This window comes from Nicotiana tomentosiformis, chromosome 8 (genome assembly GCF_000390325.3).
Source record: "Nicotiana tomentosiformis chromosome 8, ASM39032v3, whole genome shotgun sequence".
NCBI classification, from domain to species: Eukaryota; Viridiplantae; Streptophyta; class Magnoliopsida; order Solanales; family Solanaceae; genus Nicotiana; species Nicotiana tomentosiformis.
In genome coordinates this window covers 88690303-88710255 of record NC_090819.1, presented here as the reverse complement: position 1 = coordinate 88710255, position 19953 = coordinate 88690303, and the positions used below count along the sequence as shown (strand labels likewise).

Genomic DNA, 19953 nt, shown 5'->3' with positions numbered 1-19953 from the left:
TCTCTTTTTAATTGACCCTTTAATCATTGCTATGTGTCTAATCATGTCTTAAGAGATAGCAAATGGAGCACTAAGTCCTTTCAAGGTCCCAACTCCTCCTTCATTATCACTTTAACATAAATTTAGGAAGGACCATTTGCTTACGAAATCACCAAAATTTGGAAATTTTGGTTTAGTAGAAATATTTTACGTGTGGAAGATGGAGAATTTGGTGATTATTAAAAATGTATTGCCTTTTAAAATTTTGGCTATTGCATCAAAGGTCCTCAACTCTTGTTATAACGAATATACTTTTATACCTTAGAGGGTACTTGCATGCAACTGTATATATTACTCATTTTGACACTCGCATGTAATTTCTTTCGCTCTAAATATCTAAAAATAACATTAGGATTTAGGAGGTTTCGTTCTCATTTTCCAACTTGACTATAATCCTCCTTTACGTTGTATATTTTCTCTTCTAATAACAGACGGTAGATGGCAGATCAGCCTTCACCATTTTTACCCTTTGCATGTTTCCCTTGTATTTGGCGTTTGCAGTAGAAGAATTCAATATGTGATTCCACTGTCCTTGTCACAGTTTGAATAGGTTCTTGTAAAATTAGCTTTTATTATACAAGTATCAGTTTAAGAATTCATTGAGATAAATATAGTTTCAAACATTTGGTGGAGGAGAGGAATGCAAGATGTTTTGAAGATGCAAGTAGCACGCTACAAAGGATTAAAATGCATTGTATTCTTCTTTACTCTGGGGGGGTAAATCTAAATACATAGAAATTCTAGATGTCTAAGTTCCTTGAAAGAAGAATAAGTCATATATATATGTATCAAAAAATATGAAGCGCCAATTAATTTCTTCCAATTGTAACAGTGAATGCTAAGTATTTCAATTATCAGTCTGAATGTGGAAAAGACAACAGGTTTTTGCGGTACTTGCCAGAGTACAGTTAGTTTGGCGTAAGAACTCAATAAGGATAAATTTTTACCCATTTTACATTTCATAATAACTTCATTTTGAATACTTAAATTGTAACCTTTATAGTGATGGCGCGTTTGAGAGAAAACAGCAGATGGGAAGCTATGCAGTAAAGATTCCCAATTAGTGGCGGACGGACGATTAGTTTTGGTATGTTCAGCAACATAACTCTAGACCTACACCGCTACACTGTATTTGCAGGTAAAAGAGCACTTGAACATTGAATAAACCAGTGCCCTGAGGTTCACAAGCCTTGTACCACATCAAGAACTAGACGAACAAACTTGTGTTCTATTCATTTAAATTCAGCACAAAATTTTCAGACTTGTGATTGGTCTTTGTGAGTTTCAATCCAGAATACCACCTGTCCGACTTAGGATCTTGTCTTGCAACGCTAATAATAATATTCCGTGTTCTTTTTTCTCTGAATTTCACCATTGTTGAATATCATCTGGTGCTGAAGATGAAGATGAAAATGAAGATACAAATAAACCCCCCCAACCAACCAAAATAACCAACAAACAAAAAATTACGACTGGGGTATGATACGTGTCAAATAATGTAACATGAAGCTAATGGAAAAGATTGAAACTTCTCGGTCCAAACTTATTGGTGTATCTAAATAGTGTTCTGCCAAAAAGTTCAACAAACTAGCCTCTTGACAGAACATTACCAAAACTACGATAACTTCTTTGTCCCATGCACTACTTGAAAGAGCAGAAATACAGAGAGAGAAATAAGATATTATTGAGCTAAATACATGAAAAGCCTTATTTGAAGCGAAAATGGCCACCATGAAGTGGTATGAAGACTGTTTTTAGATAAGATTAGATAAACATAAAGGAGCAGAAAAGCTAAGGCTCTAATTCCGGATTGATTACCTGCTACTTCAGCTGATAGAAGTTCCATCATCTCCGAAGCAAGTATAGGATTATAAACAAAGGCAAGGTTGATTTATTAAGAGCCACGATGACGCCCCATTGGAACTTCAACACCAAAGGCAGGCTTCATCATCAAAATTCATGACATATAGATGTCTGAATTTCATGAAAATTAAGCAAATAAGCTACATTATACACAACTAACAAAGAGAGTGAGAACCTGAACACCAACCAAAATATGTTTGATATACCTGAAATGCTCTATACTGGATTCGAACTTTCAGGGACTTGAGCACCTAGGTTTAAAACTGATTCACGTAAACATCAATGCTTTTGCAAAGAAACTAAAGAAATAAAATTCAGATAAGAGTGCCATAAAGCAAACAAACATTTGAATGTCACTTTTATACGCAATTAGAAAATGAATGAAAGAAACACTTTACACATCATTTAATAGTGAACTGTAGCTGGCTTAATGTCCCATTATTCAAGACAAAGAAAAATAAAAAAGACAACCAAGCTTTGATAGGCCATCTTTCAGCAACATCCAATGCTTTATACTTCATAGTCACCTCGAGATAGGTACATTAGTGGTACACAGGGCTCAAGTGAATTCAACTTCACGAAGTAGACATTAGATGACTTCTGCACTTCTAGCCGCGTCAAATAACTATCATCCCTATTTTTTTCCAAAGAAAGGAGAAAGAATAGCCTTATTAATCCATGGCCTGTAAAAGGAAAAATGCAGCTGTGTATGATGCAACTTAAAAGAAAGAGAAACAATTTGAGATTCCCCTACCAGTTCACTTGGCTGAAGAAATCCTGCTTAAGAAATGCAGCTTGCTGCTTGAAGCACCAGTTTTTCCACTGTGTGCATGACCTACATTTCCAGATTCAATTGAATCTTCGTGTTTTGTGAATCTCTTGAAAGCATCAGCCAACGATGTAGAAGGAACAGAAGCATCGGTTGTTATCTGTAACAAATAAAAAAAAAATAGAGCAATAGTATGCAGCATGCATATACAGCAAACAAGACCACTAAATGAAACAAGAAGAATCTTTTGATGGTAAAATGCCACTCTATATTGAAGTTTGATATAATTAAAATCGGATAGATAAAATCAACAAGAATCTCCAGCTTACATTGAACTTACATTTTTTCCAGTACGATTATCGGGTTTCAGATAGGTTGCTGATCCATCACCACGAGCAAAATTACCGGATACCTTCTGCTTTGTAGCGTCAGCTAAGTGCGTGGCATTATTAAATCCTAAATGAAGATTAAAACCAGTTAAATATCAGTAAACTCTCAAACAAAAAATATAATTTGAGATTTACTCCTCTCTTCTCTATATGGCAGATATTAAAGGGAATCGATGATTGCCAAAACTATAACAAGGTTAAGGTCAGCTAAATGGAGCAAAAGTAGTCATACTTAAGGAAAGTTCATATGAATTGTGATAATTCAAACAGCTAGATCCGAGGTTTTAATCTGATAAAATGGAGTCATCTGGAAAGTTCAAAATCAAACTTCCTGCAGATTGCAAAAAGAGGAATTACTTCACACACACACACCCACCCTAATAAGTTCTGTCTATACAGCAGCTCCAAAAATTGACAGAATCACAATACTACAAATTGCTTTCGCTATTCTACAGAAACGGCTGTCATATTTGGAGATCGAAATCAGCAGATCAAAGAGCTAATTTGCAGCCGGAAGACAAGTTACCTTGCTTATTTAAAACCTTTGGCAATGCTCCAGTGCCCGTCGTTACAGAAAGTGGATGCAGGCTCTGCAATTTCCAAATGACAGAGAAAAGAACATAAAATCAAATTTATTTTTTATAAAGATGATATATAATACCAGATGTCTTCATACACGAGAAAAAAATATTTAAAGCCAATGAAAACAGCACTTTGGCCGACAAACAAAGTGATGAAAGTACTAACTGGTAGTTCTAGCTGCGACCTTGAGCTCTGCGTCTGCTGATATTTCAAGATGGTCCAATCAAACACATAATCCAATTTATACCCTGATGGGATAGAGAACAGTAGTCACCACAATCCAATATTCAGAAAAAAACTTCAATAAAATAACTCTAAATCCTGCAAGAATGCAGGTATGTTGGGAACTCTGCCTAAGAAAGATCAAGCCTATTTGCAAGAAACTTATAAAAGTACTGAATACCTCTTTCTGGGCAGATAATCCAATTAAGCTAGACACCTTAGGTTAACCCTCTATAATTATGGACACAGAATTAATGATGTTTTTGACGTTCCTAATCTTATATGTCCTAATTACACACACATTTTTCAGATTTCTATCTTTGTTTTTGGTTCTCATGTGAGACCCGAAAATATCATATCCAGAAGTCAGAGTACAGTAAGAAATGCAGCAACAATACAAGTTCATTTTGCTTGTGCTAGAATCTGAATTTAAAATCGGTACCTTCACGTGTAAATAAGTCACGAAACAAGCGCTTCAGGAATCCATAATCAGGGCGCTGGTCAAATGTTAAAGAGTGACAATAATGCAAGTATGAAGCAAACTCCACTGGAAGAGATTTGCATAAAACCTATAGCGAGAAAATTGAACGTCAGTTGATTATCCATAAAACGCAATGAAATGAAAGTCACTGTGTATGTCTTAACCTAATAATGTTTTAATTGTAGCACCCATTAGCCATTACCACAATAATAGTTTGAAATACATCATCATATGTGTTGCTCGGAGTCTCCAAAAATTTTGCCTCGCCCGTGTCGGATCCTCCAAAAATGCACTACTTAGGGAGGACCTGACACGCATCCGGCGGCATTTTTGAAGAGTCCAAGTAAGATAGATTATCATTTATTTTTCTGGTTTTGATTCAGCACGGACAAAGCCCAAGCTTGGAATATGCCAGTTGATACTCAAGGAAGCTTTAGATTTCAAATGGCCATAGTACAGGTCATTTCCAAATTCTCATTTTGGATGAGAATTAATACAACAACAACAACCTCAAACCCAGTGTAATCCCACAAGTGGGGTCTGGAGAGGGTAGTGTGTACGCAGAGCTTACCCGTAGAGAAGCTGTTTCCGGACCCTCGGCTCAAGATTGGATGAGAGTTAATCTAAAGTTATAAAACAATCTATTTAGGCCCCTTCTAGTCTAACCCATTAAAAATGCACCAACTCAAAGCAAAAAGAAGAAGAATCTAGTCATCCGCCCCCAAAGGGATGGTTTACAGGTCAAAGAGCTGAAGTGACATTCTTGGCAACCAAGGTGTCCAAACAGAGGCGACGTCAATTCTTTCCACTTACTTAAGTCTTGATAGGCAAGTTACACAGTACCTATACTGGAGGGATGTAGTAGGCACTCTGTGAATCAGCCAACGCGCAAGCAAGTTGGCCGGGATGTCACCTTTATATTATACTCCTTCCGTTTCAATTTAGATGATGTAGTTTGACTTGGCACAAAGTTTAAGAAAAAACAGAAGACTTTTGAAACATGTGGTCCTAAAAACTTAAGGGTAAAAGCTTTGTGGGGCCATGATATTTTGTGTGGCTGTAAAAGCTTCGCATTAAGGATAAAGTGGGTAAAATGAAAAGTTTAAAATTAAATTGTTTCTAAATATAGAAACGTATCATTCTTTTTGGAACGGACTAATAAGAAAAATGTGTCATTTAAACTGAAACGGAGGGAGTATATATGTTTAAAAAAAAAAAAAAAAAGAATCTAGCCATCCAACTTCCTAAAACATACCTCAATTGGTGTTGATACTTTTTTCTCGCGGATCTTGTCATATTTTTGCTTCTTGGTATCAGCTTTTAGACCCTGCCATGGAAGGCTACATGAGAAAGTCAAGCCATTAATTTTCTCAATAACAGAAAAGAACAAAAAACAAACCAAAGAAAAATCAACAATAGTAAATGAGAAATAGCATTGAGGAAAAGTGGCCACACCTGCCTCTCAAGAAGTATAAAAGAACGTAGCCAAGAGATTCCAGATCATCCCTCCGGCTTTGCTCTAAAGATTTTGAAAAGGGGATATTTTAGTACAATGTCCAATCTCAGAGATAAGAAACCAAGATACAACAGAATTTTACCTATCCCCAAATGTGTATTGCAACTGGCATACCTTGCTGTCCCTGTCAAGTTTTTGTTCTCTCTGTAACAGTACAGGAGGCAGAAGAGTAACTCAGCACCAAGAAGTGGCAAGAACCACTGTTCAAGTAATTGGAAAGACAAAAATAATTTAAACTGGGGAAGAAACAGAAAACCAGCAAAAGTGGTTTCTTTCTTAGGCCGTGAAGCCTACTGGGATTCTTCTATAAATAAATAGGATATGCCTTTTCAATTTTGACAAATTTCAAGCAATACACAGTTTTCAATCATCAACTCCTTAATGATAGCAAAGAACCAAGTATCACATAAACAAAATAATAACAATCAATAAAATGCAAGTGTAGTGATCAAATTTTCACTTAAAATGAAGTTCTGTTACTGAAAGAGCAGGGCAAAAAGGAATATACTGAACAGCGAATGTCATATGCTTCCAGAGGGAAGTTGCATAAAACCAAATATAGGCACACCTGTAAGGAATATGACGGTTTGTGGCGGGGTCACGATATCTTTTTGCAAGTCCAAAATCAATAATGTACACCTGCTCCATCAATAGGGACAACAAGAATACAAAGCCAAAGGTAAAACAGAATATTAGAGGAAAACCAATGATTGGTTAAATGACATGACCGTGAAGCTTATCTAACAAGATCATCACCTGATTTGCCTTCCTGCCAAGACCCATGAGAAAGTTATCTGGTTTTATGTCTCTGTGTAGAAATCCTTTTGAATGCAAATACTCTATTCTCGTGATCTGGGTTGTCACAGAAAAGAATCCCCAGTAGTTATGAACTCCATTATTCATAATTCCATGATAGACGTCATGGGACAAAGGCAATAACAAAGAGAAACAGAGGTATGTAATATTTTGATTACCATCTGATCAGCCAACATTAGGACAGTTTTCAGTGAGAATTTCCTCCCACAGTGTACAACGAGGTCTTCAAGACTGGGACCAAGCAGGTCAATAATGAGGACGCTATCATTCCCATCGACCCCACGCCATTTTATATTAGGAATACCACCTGAAATCAAAACAAACAAGTAATAACTAATAATGAATAACAAAGATAACAAACATTAAACATAAAGATAAAGGAAGACATACTTCCTCCCTGAAGTATAGTGTACAGCTTTGCCTCATAAAGCAACTGAGGATGTCTTGTCTGCCTATTTTCCTGCAATCACAGAGAGCAGAGTCAAATGACTGATTCAGCCTTTCTAGCAACCACAACTAAGATTTCTAACTCAAATGTTGCTTAAAACTAGATATCCTCACATCCTCCATCCATGTCATTGATGTTTGGGCATCTTATGTAAGTATTTTTTTGAATAATCCATTCTAAAGAAGATTATTTGTTGGGATTAAACCAGGAAATACATCATGCTATAGAAATGGAAGAGGTAGGATAATTATGGGATTCAAATTAATCTACAAACTACATTGGTCAATCAGTATTACGTGTTTACATATGGAGGAACACAAATCAAATATAATCCTTAGGAAGACTTATCACTTTAGTCTTGAAAGTGTTTTTGTGAGCACAAGGATGGCTTCTATTTAAAATTTACATACAGATGACAGAACGAGTAGCTAATTACATAATGCAAAAGAAGTGACTCAACTATTAACTCAAAGCAGCCATAGACAAATGAGCATACCAAATCCCACTACAGAAAGAAACCCCATGATATTGGAACTTGGGACTAAATTGGAACTAGAGCTCAGAGGAGTAAACCACATCTGTCCAAACAACTAAGTACACTAACAATGATGATGACGATGAAAGATTTGCACAAGAGGAGAATGCTTTATGGAAGCAAATGTTGCAAATAGATAAAAGAACAAATATTATTTGGAATGGAGGAAGTTCTTTATTTCCATTCAGTGAGGGATACACCATCTGAAGGTTGCCCACCTTCAAGATGGCACTACTAGGAAAATGGTTATGCATAACTCCTCAGATGATTATTAGATGCTGGACGACTAGCAGAGGGTGAAACTCTTATTGAGTGAGCTAGTGAAGTGAATTATAGAGGGAATGGAAAAGTACTCGAGATGCATTGGCTGTAATGAGGATAATGATACTAGAGTACATCTCTCAAAAGATGTATGGTACAAGGGATAGCATAGGAGAATGTTATTCGTAGGTATATGATTTGGTGATGGTCAGGTGAATGTCATAGAAGTTACAGAAGCCAATTACTTGAATTCTGATGGTCGGTGGACCGTGAGATATAAGTTTTAGGAGGGCATCTAATGTTGGGAATGCGACGAGGTTGAGGAATTTCTCCACTAAAATGCACGATTATTCAGTGGGGGGAGGGAGGAGATAAGATTATATCTAAGTGGCAGAGACGAAATCCTTTACAATTTAATCATATTGGTTGGAGTTGGCATGGAGGGGGCGTAAAAGGGAAGGAGAAAAGTTTGGAAATCACAAAGCAGTGTACAATATGGATATCATTTTTTTAGAGAAAATTATGGGATGTCATTTTAACAGTGGACAACTTAAGAAAGAGCATGAGGATCTTCTAAAATGGTGTTAAGCCACATGCTCACTTTGTATAATAAATTTCACATCATTTTGGTGTTTTATAATGAAAATGTTAATTGATCAAAATACAAGGTACACTTAACAATCAACAATGAAATTTTAAAGTTGTAGTACATGATTAACATAGCTAGATGAATAACAACAGCAACTGCCAAACAACTTCTTAAACCAAATAAAGAGAGGGAGAGATAAAATCTAGGCAAGAAAGCTTACAATTTTAACAGCAACAATCTCAAAGGTTTCGATGTGGGTAGCTGAAAATTTAGCAGAAAACCATAAAAGACCATCAGATTCTATAAAATATAATAGCAGACTTAATTTCCAAAAAAAAAAAAAAAAAAGAAAGAAAAAGAGAAGAAGGGGCAGACCCAGATATATAACGCCAAAAGAGCCGCTTCCAATCTTCCTACCTAACTTGTACTTCTCCCCAATTATTCTCTCCATATAGATTTATTACCCCTCCCCCTAGTTTGTTCTTGATTCAATCAACAGTAGATTTTGTGAATTGAAAACCAAGAAGTAATACAATGAAATGGAGGCAGGATTGAACTCCGGCGGGGGAGAAGAATACAAGTACTAGACTTGACTTTTCCTCCCTAGGACGGGATTTTTGTCCACATAACCATTATGGTCGTTTGGTGAGTTTTTGACCAAATAGTCCCTCAAATTTAAGAATTAGTCTAATTTCATCCTTTTAAAATATAACTCTCAGCATAAATAGTCCTCTAAGCTTTTATTTTGCTGCAATTTTGATCTCGAACAAACGGGATAATAAGTGGTGTGTCTGGTTGACTGCTCAAAAATAACAATTTAGAACTCTTGGCCGAGTTTTCCTCAAAATATTCCATTTCACTACAAAAAATTTAATCGGAATTGTACTTGATAGCTAATTTTTACACTGCTATTATTTAACTTGTAGTGCAAATTTCTGACAAAAATCTATCTAAAATTTTCAAATTATTTAATTTATAAGTGTTGACAATTGACAAACTTCATACAAAAACCTATTCTTCTCCTCCTTTATTGTTATAAATATAAAACCAAAGTTTGATGTTATAGATCCTTGCCCCATCTTAAGAGAAGTAGGTTTAATTTGACATTACAATGTCAAATCCGTATTGGTACTAGAAATATTTCGTTAAATAGCATCAAGTATCTCTAATAGCATAATTAAGTATGAAGATTGACCATTAGAATATGTTTTGCATCCATATTGGTACTTGGGATGATTTGCTGCAAGTCCTCAAATTCTCCATGTTTTAAGAAAAGCACGGTTCAATTTCACATATTCATTAATATATAGAGATGTTCAGGGATGGAGATTAACTAATTTCAATTCAACGATGGAATTTTTCTATTACTAATTTTATCCTAATCGAAGGAAAAAAAAAATGCAGTGGAACTTATTAAAAGGTGCATAGACGGGGGTCTGAAGTTTAGTTTGTATTTCAAATTCAAACTTCAGACTTGGGATTGCTAAACCAAATTTCAGATAAATTTGCACAAGAAATATGCCAAATTGTTTGAAGTTAGGCTTTGGCAAATTCAATAACAACCTTACAAAAGTAATAGAGAAAACTATCATTTATAGCCCCTCTAAATTTTAATAGCCCATGTTTTTTTTCACTTACACGAAATGACCCTTCGACCCAAACATATTACATCTAATAGCCCGAAATATCTATTTTGTATATTTTTTGTATAGTGACAGTCTATTTTGTATATATTTTATATACTGACAGTCTATTTAGTATATTTTTTATATAGTTAGTTTATTTTGTATATTTTTTGTATAGTGACAGTCTATTTAGTATATTTTTTATATAGTAACAGTCTATTTTGTATATATTTTATATAGTGACAGTCTATTTAGTATATATTTTTTTTAAAAAAAATTATTTATGAATTAAACTAAGTTCACTAGCTATGCAGGGTTTAAGTTAATACCTGATTTTTTCTCTGCAATTTCACATCACGCCTTGAGGGGAAAAAAAGAGTATTTCTTAAGGTGCAGAATTCCTCAAAGGCACAGAATTCCGCAAAGGCACAGAATCAGCCTCCAATCGTTTCTGAAAGAGAAAAATCAAGACCTCTCGGAGTGATAATAGGATCTACTCTTGCAGCTTTCTTTGGGATAATTTTAAGTATCAGTACCTGCTTTGTCCTTATCAATAAGAGGAGATATGAGTCCAGCAAGGCTGAGGTTTTTCTGGATTTAGAGCCAATCTTACCGGAAATTATGCTAACTCGAATCACTTACAACGAGTTGAAAATAATTACAGAAGATTTCAGCTTTGATTTCCAGTAATGTGCGGTGAGGGACCGGAGGAGCAGAAAGAAAAATAGCCCTTATTATTGTTTTTAGGCTATGACTTGTATGAGGTCATTTTATGGTTACCGGGTAATATAAGTTCTGGTCGAGTGGCTACAAATGAATTTTGCTCTAATATGCCAACTTATTTTAAGTTAGGCTTTCGTAAGCCCAACTTCATATGTCTAAAAGATTTTAACTTCAAACTCACGAGTTTGAAGTTTTTTGACGCAGTTAAACTTACAAAATTTTATGAACTTCGGTTTTGCTTAAACCGGGTCCTAAAATTAGTTGTTTGTGCACTTCCCCAAAACCTACATCCCTAATAATTTGAATTAACACCGCCTAAGGCCCATTAAAGTGTAAAGCGCTCTTTAACAAAAATATTTTATTTCAGAGGTTCGAACTCAAAGCTTCTAGTTAAAGGTAAATGTATCCTATTCACCCCCACCATAACCTTTGATGGTGAAATTATATGTCTTAAAGACCAAATAATAAAGCTTAGAAGCCTTTCTCTTTATATACTTTTCTCCGCATAGAAGGTTGTTAGAATTCATCCATGGAGGTTAGCTGGAAGCGTGAAGAAGACAAGTGTTTTGGAAATTTTCTCTTTCTATTATTAACAACCATAACCGCCCACATATATACAAAGTGGTTAAGAGAGAAACTAAAATAATAATAAGGACCTCAAACTTCTAGTAATTATATTTTGACCCCAATAAATTATAATAAACTCACTAACTTCCTATACTCCCCCTCAAGCTAGAGGGTGGAGAATGTTCAACACACCCAGCTTGCCAAGCAAAAAATGATGGTGTCCTGATGTTAAACCTTTGGTGAGAAGATCTGTTTGTTGATCTTTAATTGAGACATACTGAGTAGTCAATAGACCTTTTTTAATGCGTTCTCGAATAAAATGGCAATATATCTCGATGTGTTTGGTGAGCTCGTGAAAAATGGGATTTGCGGCTATTTGCATTGCTGCCTTACTATCGCAGAATAATGTCACTGGTTTAACAATGAAAACTCCCAACTCTGAAAACAGTCCCAGTAACCACACTATCTCAAAAACTGATGAAGCCATGTTGTGATATTCTAGTTCAACACTGCTCCTTAAAACAACGTGTTGCTTCTTTGATTTCCATGAAATCAATGATTCGCCAAGTTTGACTGTATAACCATTAACAGACCTCCTTATTATTGTCATGCTGCCCGGTCAGAGTCACAAAGCCAGTCGACGTATCAACAGGTCCTCGCTTCATCAACACACCCATTCCTGGTGCAGATTTCAAGTATCTGACTACTCTAATTGCAGCATCTATATGTGACTTCCTAGGTAGTTGCATAAATTGGCTAAAACTCTGTAATGCATAGCTAATATCAGGTCGAGTAACTACAAGATTGATGACGTCCACAACACACCTCAACAAGAGATATGATACGGTCGTATGCAATAATAATTACCCAACTATGAGTCGGGGTCGAATCCACTAGGATTTATAAGGGGTGTCAGGAGTATATATTTGAAGCAAGTGAATGGACTACCTAAATTTGCACTTCCACAATAGAGTTTTGATTTCTACTTCTACTATAACTCTAATGATTGTAAGCTAAGGGAAGTAAACTAGAGATAAATATTTTTGATATTTTTCCAAATAGTTTAAAGGTCTGGGGTTGTGACCATGACCTAGGTGTTTGCCTAATGGGATAAAGATGTTAACACTTATTTTGTTGATTGGGTGTATTATAACTCTCAACTCTACGTTACCCACTCAATACCTCTCGGTCAGAGAGTAATTTTGCCCAATTTGACTTTCTTAAGTCCAAATGGGTATCAAACAAAATAGTTGATATGAGCTCAAGTCGGGTTCTTACTATCTCTAGTTTGAACCCTTTAATTAGGCTAATCAACCTCTCAATTAACCCAATTACTTGTTAGCCAAGTTATCCTAGACTAAGTCTCTCTTTCTCAAGTAGAGACTAAGTCAAATAGGCATGAATCAATATTTGCAACCATTAATTCTAAAATTGAAGCATGAACTAAGCTAAATAATTAACACCCAATCATAAACAAGCATTAAAATTAATCACCCATAAGGTTTACACACTAGGGTTGGATCACAACCCCAGTAAAAATCTAGCTACTCATAATGGGTATTGAAGAGAATAAAGAAGATAAGCTAATTAAACCCATAATTAAAGATTAAAATGATGAAATCTAATGTTAATTCACCAAAATAATGTAAAACTTCCTAAAGTAGTAAAAAGAAACGGCTACAGCAACTTTTAGTGTTCAAACTTGACCTAATTTTGTGAAACTCGTCTATTTATACGGGGCAAAAAATCATAGACAAAAATGTCCCTCGGGAGGTTCTGTGGCCGCACAATTCCATGTGCAGTCCGCATATTTATTCAGCTTGCAGAACTTCTGCGGCTGCACAATTCTTGTGCGGTCCGCACCTCACAAAGGCTCCAAGACTTGCTCTTCTTGTATATTCTCTGAACTTTGCATCTTTGTTAGTAAAAGCCCAGTTCTGCTGCCGCACAATTCATGTGCGGTCCGCATATTGCTGAAAGTCTTGTTGGGTTTTTCTTCTTGGTTTGCGGCCATAGATGGAATTCTGCGGTCCGCAATTTCTTCTGCGGACTACATATTTGTGCTTCTGCACTCTTTATTTCCTTGTGCTTCAGAACACTCCTTTTTTAGTCGGATTTCATCTCCAGAGACCGAACTTCTAGCATTCCTACAATTTGCACAATTTCATTAGTTTCGGAAACACAATTTAATACTTTCGGAACAAAACAAAAGCTAAAAGGTGCTAATAAGCAGTCAAAATCCTCACTTATCAACTCCCCCAAACTTAAGTTTTTACTTTTCCTCAAGCAAACAAATTAGTTCCCGCCTCCAAAAATTAAGGGTCATTTCAGCGAGTCAAAGGTGAGCCATTCACACATCAATTGGGACCAATAATTACCCACACTACTCATGCATTATTAACAAGGCGACAAGTTAAACATTCATGCACATATAGTTCTAATGTGACAATTGAGCTTCAAGAATTGACTATACTCATCAAGGACCCTTGCTCTATCATGTAGGCCATGGTGGACTCCAAACTCTTCCTCCTGCTACTTTCTATTTTCCAAGCTCACTTAAGAAATTTAGCAATCAATCCAAAGATTTATGAAAGTTTCACTCATCTCTCTCAAGAGAATGTCACAAGTACGGCTTCAAGTACCATAGGCTTGCCCCTCATATAGATCGCCACTAATGTAAGCTCACTTGGTTTGAAATCAAGTAGGACTTCTTTCGGGATGTAATGAAAGCTTTTGGGTTATGATAGAATACCGTATGTGTAAGTGGTTACACCTTTCCTTAAACACTCCGTCTTTCATTTCTCGGCTCACACTTTGCCAATTCTTAGAGGCCACTTTCTTTTCATTGGGAACTAGAGAGACTTAGCATCACTCTTTCTTGATCATTTCATTCTTTTTCTTCTTTTTTTGATTTCTCCATGTTTGGGATCATTACCTCTTTTTGAATCCATTCAACCCTTCCACTTATTCACTTGTTGCATTTTTCTTTTTGTTCTTTTCTTTTCTTGCCTTCTCTTCTTATAGAGATCATTTCTTTTCTCTTTTTGTGCCTTGATACTTTTTTCAAGTTCCTCATCTTACCCCCAAAACTTACGTTTTAAGCAATTTGTTTCATAAGAGTGTTAAGGAAAGCTTGTGTGCCAAGAGGGTCACGACAAAACAGGTAAAAACTTGTAACATGATTATCAAATGAGAAAGGCTAGAGGCTGAAATGGGTTGACTAGGGATAATGACATTAGTTGGCAATAGAAAAACTCAAACAGGCCAAGGAGATCCTACAATCACATCTCAAACCCAACAACACTTAGGATTTCGCCTTGAAACATATTTGGGGCAAGTTTTAGACCCTTTGCACGAATACTTGGACTAGCAACAATTCATTTCATCCCTCACGCAACCAGATTGTAAAAGAGGACAGGGTTGAGGGCCCACTACGACCACATTCAAGTTTAAAGATCACTATGATCCAATTAAACCACTCGATGATTGCTAAAGTTAACAAAAAGTCACTAACTATAGTTATTTCTTTCAAAAAATATGTCTCTAACCATAAGCACGTAGTTAAGTGTGTTGATGCCAATTGAAGCATGGTTGACAATTCAAGCATGACTTGATTAGGTCTTTTTATTCATTACTACTACTATTATTATCTAAACTCCAAAAATGGACTCATTCCCTTAAGAAGGTTTTCACACCTTCATCGTTGGGACGAGTCACCCGATTCACACTAAAACAACCTTTGGAAAGAACCGTGGCATTAAGAAAACCAAAGGCGTATTATCTACTAATATATAAAAAGAAGCTACTAAGCAAAACAAAAGCTAATACACTACTAAAATATAAAAAGAAGCTAATAAGCAAAAACAAAGATAAAAAAGCTAATGAACAAAACTACTAAGGATAAAATGAATCTATATAGTAAGAGAGAGAGAAGGTATATACATACAAATAAGAAAAGAGAGAATATCATCAAATTATTACTGGCCAAATGTATCAAAGTACCAAATGTATCAAATAAACTCCCCCCCCCCCCCCCCCGAATAAAAGTAAGCATTGTCCCCAATGCTTAGCAAAATAAGAGTAAAAGAGGGAAGAGTAAAGAAAACTCCCTATGGCTCCTTGGACATCTCTGTGTCCCTAACAATGTTATCGCCCTCAGGATCAGCCAACTGAATCTCATCATCCTCAACTCTAGGTGTCGCTGGGTTGGCGAACATCTGACGCACTTCCTCAGCAGTGTCGGCAATAAGGTCTGGCTCTTCAGACTGGCTAGCTGGTGCCACCGGTGCAGATGGTGTTGTAGGATCTGGGACTAAGTGGTGTGGGTCAAGTATCATGTCAAAGGGGAGATCTCCGGCTGTAGCAAGCCTGGTCACCTATCTCCAGAGCTTGTCCACTGACTTCTTGCTGGCCTGGGACTTTCTCATCTTCTTTACTTCCTTTTCCAGCTCTTCAATCACTAACCCATATTGCACCAAGGTGTCCATAATAGCCTTCTGGTTCTCCAGAATTTTCTTCAATGTCTCCTCAATGTCAGAGGGAATCTGTGATGCTTGTGAGGTGGACTGTGCTGCAATAGTATTGGACAAGTCAGTCAACTTTACAGTGATTGTCTGCATCCAATTATTGAGACTCGCCAATGTCCGGGAGACTTGTAATGCAGATAGTGGATGAGGAGGCACAAGCACTGGCTTCAAAACCGAGGTGGGAGATGTGGTAGGAGCTACAGTAGGGCCTGTAGAGGAAGGTGGAGGCATAGCTGCGGCACTGGAGGAAGGCTCGACTGAAGTGGATGGAACATCAACTGCCTCAGGAGCTACCATAACTGACTCATCATACTGGCGTGCGGTGGTAGGAGGCTGAACTTTCTTCTTCGGATTGTTCGCATCCATTAGGGAATACCAAGTAAAAGGCTTCTTCGACTTCACCTTTGTGTCATAATCTCTCGACTCTACCCTTGCATCCATGAGATATTCTGTAATAGTGTTGGGATACGGGTACGACGAGTCATCTTGCCGAGCAATCACTGAGATGTTAGCCGACATCATGACACCCACATTGATAGGGTACCAGGCCATAAAAGAAGCAAGCAAAACTGCCCGAGGAATCGGAAGGTGAGTATCATTTTGGCTCGGGTCCAGTCTGCTGCAGACAAAGGTTTGCCACCCCTTCGCCTTGAAACTCAGAGTGCTCCGGTGCATAGGAACCCAAGCGGAAATCCATGGTGGTGGTGGCCCTGGTACTGCTAGAATCTCCGCTAACCAAGGTCGGATTGCGTCTCTCAATGCACACTTCTCCAAATACTCCTTCGGCTCAATATCTTCGAAGCCCAAGTACGTGTTAAGTGTATGCCTATCATACCTTACTTTGAGGTTATGCACTTTGGTCACCTTTGTCCCTTTTTTGATATTTGCCACATTGGCGTAGAATTCTCGGACAAGGTTCTCTTTGGCATCTACTACACTCTCAGTGAACCACACCCACCACTTGCGTTCCCTGAACTGCCTCAAAATGGCTGGATTATACCTCTCTAAATCTTTTAATAGAAACTGTCGCTCAAGTATTAGCAACCTCGCTGGACACCATGTACGAAAGCTGGTGAAGGCAGCCAAGCTAACAAATCGGTTCTCCCAAACCTCTTTCTTCTTCGATCTTTCAAGACCGTCAGTTGTAGCATCTCCCCATCTACCATCATCGGGGGTATTTTGAACTGGTGTATTCTGTGCCTCAGGGACTGGTATAGCCGATGGCTCTGAATCCTGACTAGCACTCTCTGATTCCTCAGAAGTGTTATGATATGAGAACAGCTCGTCCCTGAGTTGGTATCTCCCTTGCATCCTTGACTTTACGGTTGACTGCTCCTGAACAGAGGCTGAGTTGCCCTCTGATGCTTCCCTAGACGGGACATATGAGTTCGCCTCGAAGAGATCTGCACCTCTCCCTCTGCCGGCTGTAGCTTTCTTTGTAATTTTCTTTTGTTGGCCAAGGGGTAAGGCACTCTTGCCTCGACCCCGAGAAGGTTCACCTCTTCCTTTAGATATGTCGCCACATCCTCTAGATCGAATCATTATCTGTATCAAGCAAAGGTGATTGTTAGTTGCAATTCTATGTTTAGACATACATGGGAGATATGCAAGTAAGCTATAAACTAGAAGACACAGTGAGGGTACATAGTTAGAACATGCTTGCAGGGAAATGATCTGCGGTCCACACAATGTTTCTCGCGGCCGCAGATGAGGACTTGTGGACCGCACAATTTTGTTGTGCGGCCGCAAAAGTGAAGTTCGGTCCGCACAATTTCACTTGCAGCCGCACCTGTGAAACCCAAAAGATGCCAACTCTCTAATAGTAGAGAAATGGCTGATGTGCGGCCGCAACATGATTTCTGCGGTCCGCACAATTAGACATGTGACCACATATTGGAGTCAAATAGTATAGACTCTCTGATGATAGTAAAAATGATATTCTGTGGCCGCGGTAGGAATTCAGCGGCCCGCACATTTTATCTTGCGGCCACAGATTCCTTCTTCACTAATTTTGTCCTAAAATCAATTTATACGAACCGCACAATTTCAGGTGCGGCCGCAGAATTCAAAAATTACGAATAGTTCAGTTTTTTCTATCTAGTTTTTTTTCAATTTCGTGCACAATTTGACATGGCAACATCATAGAGGCATGAAAATATGTTGACCTATTCCCCATAGAGCATTTATTAGTTAATACATTACAGATTTACCCACATATGGATCCACAATTGAATACTGACAAATGGCCTAAAAAGAACTAAAAATCTATAAATTAAAAGAAAAAGATTAACAAGAAATTGAAGCATACCAGATGAATGAGTATACTGAGTGACTGATCAAAGATGTTGTGTGTGTGGACAGATGAAATCACCAAGAAGTTTCATAAGGGCACTATTCTTTTGTTCAGAGAGTGAAAAAATGTAACGGTGGCCCTAATCCTCTATTTATATGATTTGGTTTGCTAAGGGAAAGAAGGGCAAGTGCGGCCGCACATTTTCATGTGCGGTCCGCACTCTGTTACCTGAAGACATCCTCCTATCATTTCATCTGCGGTCCGCACAATTTTGTGTGTGGTCACAGATTTCATGTTGCTTACGCAGATTTCATGTGCAGTCACACATCAGACTTTTCTCTGACAGACTAAACTCCAGAGAGTTGACATTTTTAACCTCTCATTTGTGCGGTCCGGAAGGTAATTGTGCGGCCTCAATGTTCTTTTGCTGCAATACCCAAAATATGCGGTCCGCACAAATCAACCGCGGTCCACAATTCTTGCAACACTTAGCCAGATTTTTGTTCATAATTCCTTTAAGTCACACTCAGCCCTGTAGCACACTTCAAATCAAGTTAGAATGAAAATAATACCTAACCACAAAAGAGAAAAAAAAAGAAGAAAAGAAACATGGGCTGCCTCCCAAGAAGCGTATGATTTAACGTCGCAGCACGACTCAGAATACCATCAATTGAAATAAATAACCACCACGACGTGGCTTTCTCCAACCTTCCCCAAATAGTGCTTCACCCGGTGACCATTGACTCAGAATTCTTCATTGTTTTTGTTCTTCAAGTCTAATGCACCAAAAGGTGTCACACCCACAAATTCAAAAGGACCACTTCATTTAGACGTTAGTTTCCTCGGGAAAGATCCTCAACCTTGTATTAAACAACAATAAAAGATAGCCTACCTCAAACTCTTTGTTCCAAATATATTTGTCATGAAGATATTTCATCTTTTCTTTGCACAATGATGTACTTGCATAAGCATGGTACGAGAACTCATCCAATTCATTTAAATGTGTAACCCTCAAGTTAGAGGTTACATCCCAATCAAGATTCAACTTCTTTAGAGCCCACATGGCCTTGTGCTCTAGTTCCACCAGAAGATGACAAGCTTTTCTGAACACCAACCGGTATGGCGATATTCCGATAGGTGTTTTGTAAGCCGTCCGATAAGCCCATAATGCATTATCAAGCTTCTTGGACCATTCCCTTCGATTAGCATTCACTGTTTTGGACAAGATACTCTTTATCTACCGAGTGGAGACTTCCACTTGCCCACTAGCTTGTGGGTGATAAGGAGTCGTGACTTTGTGAGTAACACCATACTTGCTAAGCAAAGTATCGAAAGTGTTGTTGCAAAAATGTGACCCCCCATCACTTATAATAGCACGTGGAGTACCAAACATTGTGAAAATATTCTTTTTCAAGAAAGCCACCACACTTCTCGCCTCATTGTTAGGTAAAGCAATGACTTCAACCCATTTGGACACATAATCAACTGCGACCAAGATGTAGGTATTTCCACAAGAACTCACAAAAGGGACATGAAGTCAATACCCCACACATCGAAAAGTATGAATCTCCAAAATGGTTGTGAGAGGCATTTCATTCTTTTTTGAGATTCCACCGGCCCGTTGACATTCATCACATCTTTTCACTAGCTCACCCGCATCCTTGTAAAGAGTGGGCCAATAGAAGCCACAACTAAGCACTTTGGCCACG

General features: G+C 37.7%; 1 protein-coding gene across 7 annotated transcripts; it reads right to left on the bottom strand.

Annotated features, from left to right (window-relative positions):
- Positions 1-1081: 1081 nt before the first annotated feature.
- LOC104092288 (uncharacterized) lies at positions 1082-9124 on the bottom strand. Of its 7 annotated transcripts, XR_004506011.2 has the most exons (18): positions 8886-9122; positions 8731-8771; positions 7068-7137; positions 6836-6984; positions 6618-6713; positions 6430-6500; positions 5944-6005; positions 5801-5864; positions 5601-5685; positions 4307-4433; positions 3808-3890; positions 3587-3650; positions 3012-3127; positions 2657-2831; positions 2430-2536; positions 2109-2153; positions 1858-2013; positions 1082-1433 (listed from the first exon to the last, which is right to left on the bottom strand). XR_004506011.2 is itself a non-coding variant. In XM_009597834.4 (15 exons), exons 1-14 carry the CDS (start codon positions 8959-8961, stop codon positions 2661-2663), a joined length of 1275 nt encoding a protein of 424 aa, XP_009596129.1. In that variant the 5' UTR covers positions 8962-9123; the 3' UTR covers positions 2233-2585; positions 2657-2660. The 7 variants fall into 7 exon arrangements, 2 of the variants coding, with proteins under 2 accessions (XP_009596129.1, XP_009596128.1); XR_001968494.3 differs by lacking the exon at positions 1082-1433 and having other exon boundaries at positions 1569-2013; positions 2109-2201; XR_685416.4 differs by lacking the exon at positions 1082-1433 and having other exon boundaries at positions 1569-2013; positions 2109-2165.
- Between the last annotated feature and the right edge of the window lie 10829 nt (positions 9125-19953).

What these genes read in the sequence shown, in the direction of transcription:
- LOC104092288 (XM_009597834.4), bottom strand. Translation starts at nt 8,961, where the DNA reads ATGGAGAGAATAATTGGGGAGAAGTACAAGTTAGGTAGGAAGATTGGA. An exon ending in GGTCGCAGCTAGAACTACCA is followed by an intron (nt 3,651 to 3,807) that starts GTTAGTACTTTC and finishes TGGAAATTGCAG; the next exon opens with AGCCTGCATCCACTTTCTGT. An exon ending in AAAGGTTTTAAATAAGCAAG is followed by an intron (nt 3,128 to 3,586) that starts GTAACTTGTCTT and finishes ATCTTCATTTAG; the next exon opens with GATTTAATAATGCCACGCAC.